Source organism: Myotis myotis, unplaced genomic scaffold (genome assembly GCF_014108235.1).
Source record: "Myotis myotis isolate mMyoMyo1 unplaced genomic scaffold, mMyoMyo1.p scaffold_m19_p_7, whole genome shotgun sequence".
In the NCBI taxonomy this organism is placed as follows: domain Eukaryota; kingdom Metazoa; phylum Chordata; class Mammalia; order Chiroptera; family Vespertilionidae; genus Myotis; species Myotis myotis.
The window spans coordinates 85,301,310-85,317,395 of record NW_023416379.1 but is presented as its reverse complement, the minus strand read 5'-3'; the positions used below and the strand labels follow the sequence as shown (position 1 = coordinate 85,317,395).

Sequence of the window (16,086 nt, the reverse complement as noted above, 5' to 3'; positions counted from 1 at the left end):
GCTGCACTGGGACCACTAACCTCACACTATTTTAGGGGAAATCACGCGGATGCCGGGAGAATTGAACACATCCTGTCACCCACTCGGGAAAGGAAGAGGGCGGGAGCTAGAGAGCACCCAGGCTTTTAGGATGGCTCCGAGGGGATCTGGGCTGGCCGGAGGCCCCGGAAGGGCAGGACCACTGGCTGGGCGCAGCCCTACTTCCTGCCCGAGGGGAGGGCGGGGCGTTGGGTCTCCCTGGAGACGGCGTCCCCTAGCAACCTGGAGGGCGTTGAGCCGAGCGGCTGCCGACATGGACGCGGACAGTCTCCTGCTGTCCCTGGAGCTGGCGTCCGGCAGCGGGCAGGGCCTCAGCCCGGACCGTCGGGCCTCGCTGCTCACGTCCCTTTTGCTGGTTAAGCGCGACTATCGCTACAGTCGGGTGCTCTTCTGGGGCCGCATCCTCGGCCTCGTGGCCGATTACTACATCGCGCAGGGCCTGAGTGAGGACCACCTCGCACCGCGCAAGACACTGTACAGGTGGAGGCCGAGGCCGCTGGCGACACGGGAGGGAGGGCCACGGGGGCCTGCAAGGAAGAGTGGGTGGTGGTAGGAACCGAAGGGGCGGGGGCTACGGGGTCAAGGAAGCAGGTGGAGATGGGATTTGCAGAGAAGGGAATTGGGGGGGGGGGGGCGGAGGGGGGAGGACCCGAGGGGCGGGGAAGTGGGTGGACGGGGTCTGAGGGCGGGGCTCTGGGAGGACACTGCTCTGCTTGGGCAAAGGGACGCGGGGAAACTTAGAGACGGGTGCGTTTTCATAGAGTCTAGGGCTCTAGGCCGAGGACGGAGGCAGAGCGAGGCGAAAGTTGCTGGATAATGGAGACCTGGCTTAGAAGCCGGGGCAGCCTGGTGCGGGCGTGTCTGGCTTTGGTAAGAGTTGAATTTGGAGAAGTGTCAGGAACCCCCCCCCCCCCCCCCAGGGGTTGTGTGGAGCTATTTGGAAGCATATCCAGAGCCCATCTTCCGCGGAAGTGTCTCACAGCCCGAGGCTCCCTAGGAAGTAGCGAAGGACTGTGGAATGGGAGGAAAGGGATTTAGAAATGGGGAAAATTACTTGGACACCACCATTCAGGACTATGCAGCTGCTTTTTGACTATCCCAGCGTTGATGGGGATTCAGTGTTACAGAGCAGTCTGTTAGGCGCAGGAAGTTGGGGACTTCATTTATCTGTCCACAAATCAATCCAGCACTGGTTGGATGCATCCTGACTTGGGGTTACAAAGAGGGCTGAGACCAACCCCATCTCCAAGTTATTCACATCTTAGGGAGGGAGACCGATGTGTAACCTGGCAATTACAGAAAAGTGTGTTAAAACCAGAATAGAGTTGCTATTTCTTTTTTAAAAAATGTTTTTATTGATGAGAGAGAGAGAGAGAGAGAGAGACATCGATAGGCTGCCTCCTGCGTGCCCCCTACTGGGGATTGAGCCCACAACCTGGGCATGTGCCCTGACCGGGAATTGAACCAGAGACCTCTTGTTGCATGGGACCAACTAAGCCACACTGGCCAGGGCAAAACTAGAATAGAGTTGTACACAAAGGGAGAACGAGGTGGGCATTCCCCTAGAGCAGTGATGGCGAACCTATGACACGCGTGTCAGAGGTGGCACACGAACTCATTTTTTTGGGTTGATTTTTCTTTGTTAAATATATAAATATATTTTATATATTTATTTTAAATATATAAAATAAATATCAAAAATATAAGTCTTTGTTTTACTATGGTTGCAAAGATCAAAAAATTTCTATATGTGACATGGCACCAGAGTTAAGTAAGGGTTTTTCAAAATGCTGACACGCCGAGCTCAAAAGGTTCGCCATCACTGCCCTAGAGAGCAGTTAAAGAAGGTCATTACGGAAGTAACTTCCTTGCCATCTGAAAGATGAACAGATCTTCAGGAAGGTGTGGGGAAAGGCATGCCAGTTAGAGGGAACAGCTATGCAGACTTGTTGGCTGAAGCTGGCTTGGAGTGTTTGGGGAACAGCAGGTCGGTAAGCATAACAGTGGCAGCAGAGGGTGTTATGTAGAACTGGGTGGAGAAGCCAAGAGGTTTGAGCCTTATCTGTAGGCTATGGGGAGCCATGGAAGGGCTGTAAGCAAGAGCCTGCTTTGATCTGAGTGGGCAGAATGGCCACAAGTGGGTAAGCATTTAGAAATCTATTGTAGTGGCCAGCTGAGGGAATTGAGGAGGAGAGGGCCTGGGCTAGATTTAAGTTCCTGGTAGAACTGTCAGGATTTGTGACTGGGGGAGGTGAAGAAGAGGTCAAAGCTGACTCCTTCTAGCTGATGCCACCCACTGGGGGAGAATTCAAGAAGCAGGACAGCCCTAGCTGGTTTGGGTTAGTGGATAGAGCATCAGCCTGTGGACTGAAGGGTCCTGGATTTATTCCGGTCAAGGGCACATACCTCAGTTGCAGGCATGATCCCCAGGCCTGGTCAGGGCGCATGTGGGAGGCAGCTGATCGATGTGTGTGTCTCATATCAATGTTTCTTTCTCTGTCACACCTCTTCCTTCCCACTCTCTCTAACTATCAATGGAAAAATATCCTTGGGTTAGGATTAGTGTTGTAAATGTTTCCCTCCACGTCCCGCGTGGTTCAGGGTTCAGGATCTGGAAGAGGAGCCGCACACAAATGAAAGAGAAAAGACATGAGATAATTTGGGAATATTGGGGGGCCAGGCGGGTAAGTCCAACTCAAGAGGAAGGACTTGCACCGGTGCTCAGGCCGGAGGACAGTTTATAGTCAGAGGTAAACAAGGCAGTGGTTACCATAGTTACACAGTTCTTGTGAGTTTCACCTGTTTTGACCATAGTTACACTTCTTGCACTTCCCTCAGCCCATTAGCTTCTCAGGTAAGATCTGGGGAGTGTTATAAGGTCAAGCCTAATTGTGCTAAGAGGACTGAGCCCTCTAAGCTGGGACTTGTTTGTGACTTTGCCAGCAGGTCAGTCCGAGGCTCAACCCTATATCGGTTCCCCACAGTTTGCGACAACAAAAGAAGCTGCTCGAATCAAAGGAGGGTAGACCTAGTGAATTGGGTGTGTGGTGCCTGGGGGGCAGAGTGGTAAGGAGGTGTATTAAAGTACAGATCTGGAGTCCAGAAGAGAAATTTGAACTGAAGATAGAGATTTGAGACTCATTTCATTTTATTCCATAAGATTTTCTTTCTCCAGCACTTACTGTGTGCCAGGCATTGATCTAGGCACCAGGAATTCATTGGTAAATGAGACAAAGTCCTTGTGTTCATAAAGTTTACATTATAGTGTGTGTGCAGGGGGACGGGAGGCAGACTTTACATTATAGTGTGTGTACAGGGGGACGGGAGGCAGACAACAAATAAGCATGTATTGCTGTCAGCTGGTGCTAAGTGGTAAGGGGATAGAGAGAGCAGGAGTGGTTACCCCTTTAAATAAGGTGGTCAGGGCTGGCCTCTGATAAGGCAACATTTGAGGAAGACCTGAAGCAACTGAGTGAGCTGTGTGCTTATTGGAGGGAAAAGAATTCCAGGCAAGTGCAAAGGCCCTAAGGCAGGTGTGTGCTTAGTGTGTTTGTGGAACCCATATAGGCTGCTGTGGCTAGGGAGGGGTGAGGAAGGGGGCATTGTGGGAAATAAGGTCAGAGAAGTAGGGGCTGGAGACAATCACGCAGGGCCTTGTGGGGCATTGTGAGGACCTGGCCCAAAGGGAAGTCATAGGAAGGTTCTGCACAGACACATGGTCTGGCTTAGGTTTTAACACCAGGAGGAGTGAGTATGGAAGTTGGGAGGCCAGTTAGGAGGCTACTGCAGTAACCAGGCAAGAGTAGACGATGCCTTGGCCCAGGGGGAAAGCAGTGGAGGTTGTGAGAGATGGTTGGTTGGATTCTAGATTAGTCACTAGCTAGGGCTTTGGGAGTCAGTTGGGTGAGACTCCAGAGGGAAAAGAGGGGTGAGAATAGATCCCTGGAAATACTTAAGGCACTGGCGCAGGGAGAAGGAAATACCAAAAGAAGTAGGGATGGAAATGCATTTGTTGTCTTTCAGGGCAGCCCATGGATAACTTTCTCCTAAGCAGTTTCTTGGGGTGGTGGTGGGAGCAGAGATCAAGCAGCACTGGACAAAGGGTGAAAGTGGGGGGAAGGAGGGCTCCCGGAGGGCACATTGTTCTGAGATTATTGTTCAGAGTTGGGGCAGAGGAGGAAGGGCTAGGAAAGGGGCATTTTCTAGAGGGGCATGGATTTGAGGGCTGTTGTGTGAGAAAGCGGAGAAGTTTTTAAATTCAGAAGGAGGCCATAGAGAGTGAAGGGAGAAAAGATGAGCAGAGAGCAGGCTGGGGACACAGGGCCTGAGTGAGAGGGGTGGGAACTGAGAAAGAAGGGACTGGGCTGGCTAGTGCTCCTGGAGACCTCCAAGGAGGAGAGGTCCTGGAGCCTGAGGAACGGGGCAGATGGCCATGCTGTGGACTCAGTAGGCAGACTGAGCATGAATTAGGGGCCCGCCAAAGCAGAGGCACCTGTAATTGAGGAAAATTCAGCTTCCAGAACTCATCCGGAACCTCATAGTCCAGATATCTAGGAAGAAGCTCTTGGCATTTCAGCATACAGGGACCTTTTGTGACCTTTAAAAAAATAAAATTGAATTTGCATCACATATGGGGGTGGGGTGCACCGTAGACACGAAGGGCTTCTAAGGGGAAAGGTGTGACTCCCAGCAGTGTTTCTTGGGCCTCACTCACCCTTGGGAGAGGAGGTGGTGGCAGGAAGCCCGAGTGGGAGGGGGAGTTGGAAACCAGGGCGCTGTGGATGCTGTTGGCAGCCTGAACTGCATGGAGTGGAGCCTCTTGCCTCCTGCCACAGAAGAGATGATGACGCAGACGTCTGTGGTGAAGGGCCGCTTCATGGGGGACCCCTCCCATGAATATGAATACACCGAGCTGCAGAAGACGAACGATGGGGATAAGGTCTTTGAAGAAGAAATAGTGGTGAGTGGATATGAGAGGAGGAGGGCCTGAGGGAAGAGGGCGGGGCACCCAGAACCAGCCCAATAGAAATACGGTGACAACAACATAACAACACCCCCCTGAGCAGCAGCGTGGCTCTGGGGCAGGGGCAGGGAAGAAAGGGTCCGTGCTGAGCTCTGGGGTAAGGGCATGGGCACAAGCTCTTACATTTTGTACCAATTTTTGTTTTCCTAGATAATACATTCATATAGTTCAAAGTTCAAATGTACACAAAGGAATATAGTAGAGTGTCCCTCCCAGCCCTGTCTTCCAGTCACCCAGTCCTTTTCCTGGGGGACAGTAATGTAACCGTTTTGCATGTGTGTGTCCAAATCTTGCTACTCAAAGTACAGCCTGGGTCAGACACATTACTATGCTCTAGGCCAGGGGTGGGCAACCTTTTTGCGAGTGCGTGCCAAAACCAGCAAAATCTCTGACTCAAAATTCTTCTGCGTGCCAACCCTAAGTTTTTGAGAACATGTTACGCCTACTTGATATCTCTTAAGGTGTACGCATGTGAAGAACCTTGAAGAAATAATAAAATTCATTCGAGCAACAAAAACACAGTATATGATGATGAAAAATACATTTATTTTTAATGTATACATGTACACTGATAGTCCGACAGAAAACTGTATGACTCCGTTTGATATTATCAGTGGGACTTCTGCTGCTGCATCACTGATGACAGATTTTACATCAGGTTTATATTTCGCGACCTTCAGAGATATGCACAAGCTACTAAGTCGATATTAAGAAAAAAAAATTGTAAATGGAACATTATAAGAGAGGGTTTCGCGTGCCAGCAAAAGTTACTGGCGTGCCATATTTGGCACGCGTGCCAGGGGTTGCCCACCCCTGCTCTAGGCGTTTGAAATGCAGAATAATGGGGGATGGGGGATGAGGATCTGCATTTTAGCACATTCCCAGGGGATTCAAATTCATGTTTAAATGTGAGAAGCTCTGTCACCTGAGACAGCAAATACCTTACCTCCACATATTCTCTTGTTATCTTGCAAACAAAACAAAACAAATGGCAGCATGTTATACACACAGTTCTGCACCTTGCATTTTTTACCCACAACACATTTTGGAGATCTTTCCATATCAGTGCCTTAAAGCTCCTCCCCACTCTTTACCATGTGCGAATGCAACATAATTTAACCCGTGATGTTTTCATGGAAATGGAGGTTTCCAAGGTTTGGCTTGGACAAGCAGTGACCTTGTACATACGTCATTTCCACGGTATGCAGCCTGTCTGAATGACCAACTCCTGGAAATGGAAGCTAGGTCAAAAAAGTAAGGAGCCCAAGTCTTGAAACTAGACAAACCCTGAATTCAAAACACAGTCTTTGCACTTGACTCTAGGTGATGCCCAAAGACTGGGTCCAGCACCCACCCCTTCCCACCCGACAAACTTAACTTCCCTTCAGTGTTATTTTCCGTAAAATTCGGGTCATCGTATTTGCTCCCCAGGCTTGTGCAGATTGAATGAGATGACATTTTTGAACCCCCTAGCCTAGACACTTATTAAATATTAGTTTCCATCTCCCCCTTTGTAAAGAATTCCAGTTGGTAGCCCACGGGAAATGGGGGGCTGAGTGACTCTGGGGGCCCTTGGTGACATGTTTTCCCCAACGTCTCTATGAGATCCTTTTGCTCAGGGTTGCCCTTGACATTGATAGTAACCAAATCTCATGGGCATAAGGATGTGATAATATGGGGTGATGCTTGGGAAATATGGGGTGATGCTTTGTCAAGTCAAAGGGTAGGATATGAAACTATAGAAACTGTGATTCTAATTGTGCTTTAAATATATCATAAAAAAAGGATAGAAGGAAGTATACCAATATGTTATCACTAATTATCTTTAGGAGGTAGAATTATGAATGCTTTTAATTCTCAGGTATACTACAAAATATTTCTGATTACCCTGGTAGTCTACAGTAAGCATGATCGCTTTTATATTTTCAAAAGGCAAAATAATCAACATTTAAATCTGATGACAAGATGGTATGCTTCTGGAAGGGTACAGAAACCATTAACTGTGGCTGCCCCCAGTGAGGGCAATTGGGGGACGAGGGATGGGGTGAGAAAGACGGCTTTTTTTTCCTTCTAGTTTTAAATACTGCACCACCAGTATGTATTACTAATTTTAAAAAGAAAGAAAATCTTGATAGGAGGAGAGGGAGGGCTCACCCAGCATGATTTTTCATGGACCGGGCATCTACACGGTGGTGACCCAGGCCAGATGGCTGTGCAGAGGGCCCTGGCAGGGAGGCTTGTCTCCTGTCTCCTCAGATCCGGATCAAGGAGGAGACCCGCCTGGTGTCCATCATTGACCAGATCGACAAGGCGGTGGCCATTATCCCCCGAGGCGCCCTCTTTAAGAGCCCTTTTGGACCCACCCATGTCAATCGGACCTTTGAAGGTGAGTTCTGTGGCGCCTCTCTCACGGCAGGAGGGCATCTCTTCCCGCGCACAGTCAGACACACATGTGGGAGTCTGAGCAAAACTGCCCACCTCCTCAGAAAAGCAACAGCCGTGACCACATCAGTTGGGAGGATGTGTCCAGTGACCTGGCATCGGTGGTTGGCATGGTGGACCCAGTCACTGGGCCCTGCCTCGTTTCTGCCTGCGGGTGGGAGAGCATTTGGCCACCTTGCTCTCAGGTCTTTCCGTGGTTCTGGCCTCCCTGCCTTTTCCCACCTTCCTCCTCATTGGTCTCTCCTCATTGCAGGATCTGGGCCAAATCTGGGTGGAGGGAGCACTGTTCCCTCTTCTCCCTTCAGTTCTGTCAGTAGTTGTCTGAGTCATTTGCAAGCTCCTCCACGTGTCCCCCACGCACAGAGGAAGTGAGCTGTGGGGTTCCCTCCCCACCTGCTACCTCTTTTTAGGACTGACCTTGTCGGAAGCGAAGAAGCTCAGTTCCTACTTCCACTTCAGGGAGCCAGTTGACCTGAAGAACAAGACCTTGCTTGAGAAGGCAGACCTAGACCCCTCCCTGGACTTCATGGACTCCTTGGAGCATGACATCCCCAAAGGTAATAGCTTGTTACTTGGAGGATCCTGGATCTGCCTTCAGGCCAGAGCAGGAGGCCATGCACCTGCCATTCTCCTCTGAGAGTGGGACCAAAGCCTAGGTAGGAAATGGTGGTTGAGTGTGGGGCTTCCCCAGGGTCCAATACAAGTTTCAGCTCATAGGAAGCAGTGGGTAAATGTTTGCACACAAAAGGGTTGTCTTCCATACGCCTTCACAGACAAGAAGTCTCTCAGTGTCTCCTGATTTTCATATCAATCTTGAATAGAGACGTGCATCCATCTCTGTCAGTTTGGGGTTAGATCCGGTGTTTGGTACATAGCTGGTGCTCAATATGTTGGTGCTGATTGACTGAGCGTCCCCTGCTAAGGATATGAGTTCTGTATATTTGCCTCCTGCTATGTGTATGGGACTTTTAAATCTTAAAACATACGGCTTCAGGGGCCTTCCTATGCTTCGGGACACACCTGGCCCAGGCATGCACCTTCGGGTGGTTGGGCCACAGAGACCCATTTCCATCGCCTGAGTACATGCCTGGGAAGATGCTCTTGCTTGGATGCCGGACCCCAGGGCAGATGCCAGGCTCTGGGCAACCTGGGGCGCACCCAAGACACTGACTCAGCGCCTCTAACTCTTTGTCTGCACGTCTGCATTGCTGAGACCTGGAGGGATTTGTTGTTGATGATGGCAATGATGGTAACACATAAAAGCAGAGGCACTGCTTACTGTGTGCTGGGCACTGTACTCAGCCCTTTCCATACCTTCTCTCATTTTAAGATTCACAGCCAACCTAAGAGGTAGATATTGTTACTATCCCCATTTTATAGATGAAGAAACAGGGGCTCAGAGAGTTAAACCCAAGGGCACAGTGTCAGAGAAGGAGACTTCAGGACTCTGGCATTAACTGTGGTATCAAGGAGATGGTGTCCCCCCCCTTTTTTTATCCTCACTCGAGGATATGTTTTACTGATGTGTGTGTGTGTGTGTGTGTGTGTGTGTGTGTGTGTGAGAGAGAGAGAGAGAGAGAGAGAGAGAGAGAGAGAGAGAGAGAGAGAGAGAGAAACCAATGTGAGAGAGAAATATCACATTGCCTCCTGTATGCTCCCTGATCGGGGATCGAATCCAAAACCTTTTTGGTGCATGGGATGATGCTCCAACCAAGCCTGCCTGTCAGGGTGATGGTGTTTCCTTTTAACATGTTAGGCGCCCAACAGTCACCGGTGACTGACACTACATTTGAGGAGCAATGAGGCACCCAGTTGGGCTGGAACTCAGGACGGAGGTGGGATGGCAGTAGTGGTTAAGGTGAGGGCTCTGGAATTAGACAGCCTGGGTTGGATACTGAATCTGTCACTTGCTAGTTGTGTGACACTGGGTAAGTCCCTCAGTTGCCTTGTGCCTCAATTTCCTCATTTTAAAAAGGGGAATAATGATATTTTCTACCTCACTGGGTTGTTATGAGAATTAAGAGTTAACACAGATAACACAAAATAATTATAACAGTGCTGAACGCATAAGAATTCACATAAAAATTATATATATATATATATATATATGCTTGGTGTGTTTTCTTTTTTCTTTTTTTTTAATTTTTCAGAGAGAGAAGAAGGAAGAGGGAAAGAGAAAGAGAAACATTGATGTGGCTGCCTCCTGCATGCTCCCTACCAGAGACAGAGCCCATAACCTTTTGGTACAGGAGACGACTCCCAACCGAGACATACTGGCCAGGACTTATTGATATATTTTTAGTGGCAAAAAGGCCTTAGAGGTGGGCAGGCCTAGGAGGGCCTAGAGGGCCAAGGGTAGGAGGCCTAGATCAAGGCAGTAGGGGCTTCTGGTGTCTTGTGAACAGGTCTGTGATAATAAGGGAGTGGTGCCCGGATGGATGGAGAAGTGGCAAGCCAGAGATCTGGAGGCATTTCAGAGCTACTGCAATGCCCAAGGGGCCAGCAGTGGGCCCCAAGTGGGTAAGGGCTGCCAGCAAAGAATGGCTACGCTGGCCTTGGCCACATGGGGGTGCTCGAGGCAAGCCTCCCTGGGCATGGAAAGGGATTCCTGGACCTGTGGGGGAGATAAAGGTTTATAGGGGCTGGGGCATTTCTCACCCATGAGACACCCTTTCCAGACTCCAGTTATCTCCTCCAACTCTATGCTCTCAGCCGCACATCCCAGGGGGTGGGGGTGGGGGGGATGGTTGATAAAGGGAGCCAGGAATGTTGTGATGGTGGGACCCAGCACCAGGGGCTGAACGGTGGGGGAGAAAAGTGCTGTTAATACCCCTAATCTGGGTGCAGCAGCCCCACCTCCCAATTCAAGGTGAGCCTGGAAAGCCCTGCTTGGTGCTGACTTCTCAGCCCTCTCACCTGCAGCTGGATGGCCAGGGCCAGTGGGTGAGGCCCCGTTCCCATCGTGCTGGGTGATCAGAGGGGCTAGCATGAGAGTACCTCCCACCCTTAGAGCCTCTTCCTCTGCGATGGGAGGGCGAGGAGGGTGCTAGGGCCTTTGCAGTCAAGACCAAAGCTGGCCAAATGGGCTGTGGGGGTCCAACAGTCTTCCTATGGGAATCCCACCAGCCCTGTCTGCCCTGCCACTTGGGGCAAAGGGGACACAGAAGGCAGCTGTCTCCCTGCAGCAGGGGTATAAGATAGGGAGCATTGGGGGCCTCCCTAAAGGATGCTGGGGCCACCCTGTTATGTCCAGTCAGCAAGTGACTTTATCCGGCCCCTGGGAGGTACAGGATCTGGGCCTGGGAGGTGAGTGGGTAGCAGTGGCCTGAGGCCCTAGACCTTCTGCTCTAATGGCGGACCTCAGGGCTGAAGGATCAACTGATGGTTTCACATCCCAGTCCACTCCAGCCTGTCACTCTTTCCTCAGTGCCGGGGCCTTGGGCGTTGAGGGCTCCTGGCATCTCTTGTGTGTGTGGGCCTGAGGGGAGGGATGCTCTTGGCCTGACCTTGGGAAACCTCACAGCTCTGGGTCTCCAGCTCCCTTCCTCCCAAAGCCACCACCAGAAACCTCCAGGAAGCCAGGCCCGGTCCTTTCTCACGACGGCTTGGTGGGGGCCATGGTGTAGGATGGAAGTGTCGTCAGGGAGAGCGGACACTGATTTAGCTCCCAGACTCCCTCCCTTATCTGCCAGTTAAAGAGCAGGAGGAGCTGCTGGGAGGCTTCTCTGCCAGACAGCAGAGAATGGGCTGGGCTGCTGAGGCGGCCCAAGGAAGAGTTCCCTGGGACACCAGCACTGGCAGGCGGGATGGAACTTCCTGCCCAGGAAAGATCATTAATTCCTTCCTGGGTCTGAGGCAGTCATTCAGGGGACTTCGTGTCACTTGTGAGCAGGTCTGGCACAGGTTGGCCCTGTCCCTGGGACTCCTGCTCTATGCCCATGGAGGTCAGTTTGGAGATCAGCCCGGGGCCAGGCTGGGGCCAGGATGCCCTGCTGAGCTGTCCTGTTGTGCCCTGGGTCTGCAGTTTTGTGGGAGTGAGTAGCTTTGGGGGCAGAACCATCCTCCTGGTGGATGCAGGCAAACAGCTAACAGTTGTGAGTTTGGGCTGCAGCCAGGGGAAACGGAGTGCCAGGTCAGGAGGCCAGATTTCTAGATAGTTCCCTGCCAGTCCATGCTCCTTAACCTTTCACTTCATCAGCAATAGCCACTGAGCAGCTATTACGCGCCAAGCACTGGGGACATCGTTGTGTTTTTTTTTTTTTTTTTTTAAATATATTTTATTGATTTTTCACAGGGAGGAAGGGAGAGAGATAGAGTTAGAAACATCGATGAGAGAGAAACATCGATCAGCTGCCTCCCGCACATCTCCCACTGGGGATGTGTCCGCAACCCAGGTACATGCCCTTGACCGGAATCGAACCTGGGACCTTTCAGTCCACAGGCCGACGCTCCATCCACTGAGCCAAACCGGTTTCGGCAGGGGGGACATCATTGTGAACAAGACAGGCACCATCCTTGCCTCATGGAGGTTTGGAAAGATAAATGAAACAGATGAGAAGTGGAAATGTAAAGTAGAAGGTGCCTCACCAATGAAGTCAGTGTCCTGTGCAGAGAGGGCAGGCAGAGCAGCAAGGGAAGCAGAGCAGGAGGGGAGGAGGGCAGGGCTTCTCTCCTTGCTCCACTCTGCACTGGAGCTGACGCCTCTCTCAACTGGGGGAGCCCTCAGCAGCAATGCCCAGTTCAGGCAGCAGAGGGCAGCAAGGGGCCTGCCTGCCTGGAAAGCAGCCTTTAAAAATGTGGTGGTGGTGCTTGGGGAGGCGTTGGGGGACAGGGGAGAAAGGGGGACAGGAACATTGGAGAGTTGTGGGGAACATGGGACCCTCGATCAGCCTTCTCTTGGGGGTGTATACAGGTGGCTCCTCCTACCCAGTCCCTTGGAAGCCTGGCTAACAGGTACTCAGCCTTCTGAACCCAGGTCCTGACCGTACCAATCAGACAGGGCACTCTTCCGCCTCTATAGGACCCTGCCCACCTCACAACCTCTAGGGCAGTGGTTCTCAACCTTCTGGCCCTTTAAATACAGTTCCTCATGTTGGGATCCAACCATAAAATTATTTTCGTTGCTACTTCTTAACTGTAATGTTGCTACTGTTATGAATTGTAATATAAATATCTGATATGCAGGATGGTCTTAGGTGACCCCTGTGAAAGGGTCGTTGGACCGCCAAAAGGGTTGCGGCCCACAGGTTGAGAACCGCTGCTCTAGGGGGTTTGACCATACCTTGTGGTCCTTGGTGGTGTCTGCTCTGAGACAGAACCCCATGCCTATTTTTGTGTCTGAGACAAGTTGTATGGTGCTGGTTTGAGGGGTTTAAGCTACCTGCTGCCCCAGAAAGCCCTGATCCCCAGCCTGGTCCACTGTCCCCATCAACGGAACCTCAGTGCTTTGCTGCCTTTCTTCCTGGAGGGCAGGAGAATTTAATTGAGAGAAGCATACTCTCGCCTGAGGTTTCCGCACTAGCAAGTTGGGTGAGAGCCTGGGGCTCTGGGCACCCAGGACTTCCTGCAGATTGCAATAGGCCCTGCTCCTGGTTACCGGCGTGTTCCCCAGCATAGCCTCTAAAAGCAGCTTGCAGAACGGAGTGGGTGCCAGGGGGCAGGAGGGGAGCTTTGGGGAGACTGGGCTGTGAACTGAGACACCAGGGCCACAGCAGGCTGCCTCTCCTGGAACCCCAGAGGGGCAGAGGCAGCAGCAGCTGGCTGGGCCCAGCCTTTCCAGCAACAAGAGAAGTGGGTGAAGGTGACAAGCAAGTGCCTGGCTTCCCAGGTAGACACTACGTGACTCCTGGCACGTTGAGAGTCTGTGTGTTTCCTGGGCAACCAGCTGAGCCAGGAACAAGGAGAGGAGGACAGGAGTGTGACAGGAATGCAAGGGAGGGAGGGAGGCAGTGTTGTTGGCTGGCCCCTCACATGCCGCTTCCACACTTGGCCAGCACCCTTCCGCCTGCTTGGCGCTGCTGTTCCCCTGCCCCCGTGGGGTCACTGCATTTCTCTAGCATCCCTATCCGTTTCTCCTTGCTCTCTGGAGTGGGAGTGCGGGGAGCCCTGCTAATAAGCCTGGGCCCCCTCAACTGCTAAAGGAAAGAGATGGCCAAACCCTAGGTGGGCAGGTTGGTGTAAGGTTGGGATCCAGCTCTGGCTCAGGGTGTGCCAAGATGCTGGCAAAAAAAGAAAAAAAAAAGATGCCGGCAATAGTGAACTGATGAGTGGTCTGGCTGGAGGACACCCGGACCCATTTATCCAGAGCAGCATCTGGCTCAGGCAGCTGCAAGCTGCCCTCCCTGGTGGCCAGAGCCTGCTTTCTTAGTTCAAGAGGACTGCATGGCTGTGAGCAACGACAGGGAGGGACTGTCCCCAGATGATGCTCTGGGCACTGGGTGGGGGTGACTAAGGGATGTACCTTCCTGGGGTCTGTGCTTCTGGCCAAAGGCTGAATGCAGTGCCCTGGGATCTTTTGCTCTGGCCTGTCCCACTCCCATTACCCCCTAGACATGTTTTCTGAATGACTGACTAGGAAAGCAACAGGCAGGGCCTTAGGCCTCTTGGAGCAGGTCTGGGAGGTGGAGGACTTCAGGTGCTCAGAGAAGAAAATTGTAGGAGCCACGGGAAATACTCCCTTTCCCTGACCAGGAAAGCACCCGTCCCCCTTCCTAGGCAGTGCCCCAGCCAGAGCTCTGGTACCCCAGGGGGACACTCTTCTTGATGTTGTCTGGCCAGCACTGTGTGGGCCTAGGGGAGTGGAATCCCTGTAGCTTCTACTTTATCATCTTTTGCATGGGTGGCATCCCTTGGTGCAGGCCTCTGAACAGAGCTGTGGTGGGCTCCCCGCCAGCCTCTCCCTAGGCAGGCCAGGGCCAGCTGACCTACATGCACCAGAAAGCTCTGGCTTGGATTTGGGCAGGTGACGGCACCCTCAGCAGGGCTGAGCTGCTGTCAGGGCCAGGGGTTCCTGGTGGTCAGGGTGGATACAGGGTGGCCCCTGGTGGGTGGAGACTGAACTGCGATGTTGCTGGGTGTGGAGTGACCAGGGTGGGCCATGGTTGGAGGAGGCCTGTGGGAAGCTGGGGCAGCAGGAGCCAAGCAGCCAGGCTGAGCTGGCAGCCGATGAAGGCCTCAGCACAGCTCTCAGTGCATCACTGGCTGGTCCAACACCAAAACCTTCAAAGCATTTGCCTTTCTGGCAGGGTCTGGAGCAGAGCTGTGGCTGGGCCCGGGAGGGGCCTCGGTGCGCAGGGGAATAGAAGCTCCAGATCTGCATCCAGAGGCGATTTTCCCAGGCTCCTTCCTCCCACACAGCAGCTCCCTCCCTCGGTTCTGGAGATGGATCAGGTCCTTCCCGCCAAGTCCTCATGGCCGCACAACTCAGCCCTGGGCTGGGCCGTTCCTGTCTGGAGAGCAAAAACCAGGGCAGGACCCAGGGTAGACAAAGGCTCATTAGCTGTAGCCCAAGTCCCCTCCTGCCACCAGCTCCCAGTCTACCAGCAGCCAGAGAGGGCTATTGAGCTTCAGACCTGAAATGGTCGAACTTCTATGTGAGCCCCTGGTCAGGTCTAATCTATCTCAGAGCAGAGGCTTCTGGGACTGGGTACGAGAGAGCAAAATAGCAAGTGGGGGAAACTACACTAGGACTGAAGGTCACTGGTGATTACCCCTAGCAGAGCCGGGAGAAAGTCTCCCCAAACAGGCTCCAATCCCCTCTGCCTTTGGATTCAGCTTCCTCCCCCACTCAACCTTTAACTAGACTTGCTGACAGGAACAAAATGCACTCCTTTTGAGTTTCACCTCCTTTCATTTCCTTTGCCCTCCCCCTGGAAGTGGTTTTAATGAACAGTGAAATGGCTAAAAGGCTATCAGGAGGAGTAAAGCGCCGGGATAATTAAACCGTCTTCCCTTTTCTGAGTGGACCCTTAGCACCTGGGCCTGGCTGCCCAGGGAGCTGGGGCCTTGCACACCGGGCAGAGCTCTGGCTCCACAGCACTCAGGCCTCACTTCCTCCCCAGGGTCCTGGAGCATCCAGATGGAGCGAGGCAACGCCCTGGTGGTGCTGCGCAGCCTGCTCTGGCCAGGCCTCACCTTCTACCACGCTCCGGGCACCAAGAACTGTGGCTACATCTATGTGGGCACTGGTGAGAAGAACATGGACTTGCCCTTCATGCTGTAGGAGGGGCCCGCCAGGGACTTCGTATGTAGAGCATCAACATTATTTTCATACGTTTCAGTGAGTTTGGTGTGTTTGTTCTGTCTTGCTGCTTCCCCACACTCCACCTCCATCTGGTGTCCAGGCTCTGAGGCGAGGCCCAAGGAGCCGGAGACCCAACTCTAAAGCAAGTGGCAGAGGATCGGAATGTGCTAACAGGAGAGAGAATGGCGGGTGGAAATGGCTGTGGGAGGTGACGGCCAGAAGCCCTTTGAGGAAGGCAGCTCCTGGACTCACATTGGAGTTGTACACAGGCCAGGCAGACCAACTCGCCTCCTTGCAGCCCCCAGGCCCGATGAACAGCTGTCAAAACAGAGGGTGGGAA

At 52.4% G+C, this 16,086-nt stretch overlaps 1 protein-coding gene across 1 annotated transcript; it reads left to right on the top strand.

The window, feature by feature from the left end:
• Positions 1-172: 172 nt before the first annotated feature.
• RSPH9 (radial spoke head component 9) lies at positions 173-15,779 on the top strand. Its single transcript, XM_036317215.1, has 5 exons — positions 173-519; positions 4,834-4,999; positions 7,319-7,448; positions 7,915-8,061; positions 15,565-15,779. Exons 1-5 carry the CDS (start codon positions 293-295, stop codon positions 15,723-15,725), a joined length of 831 nt encoding a protein of 276 aa, XP_036173108.1. The 5' UTR covers positions 173-292; the 3' UTR covers positions 15,726-15,779.
• The last annotated feature ends 307 nt before the right edge of the window (positions 15,780-16,086 follow it).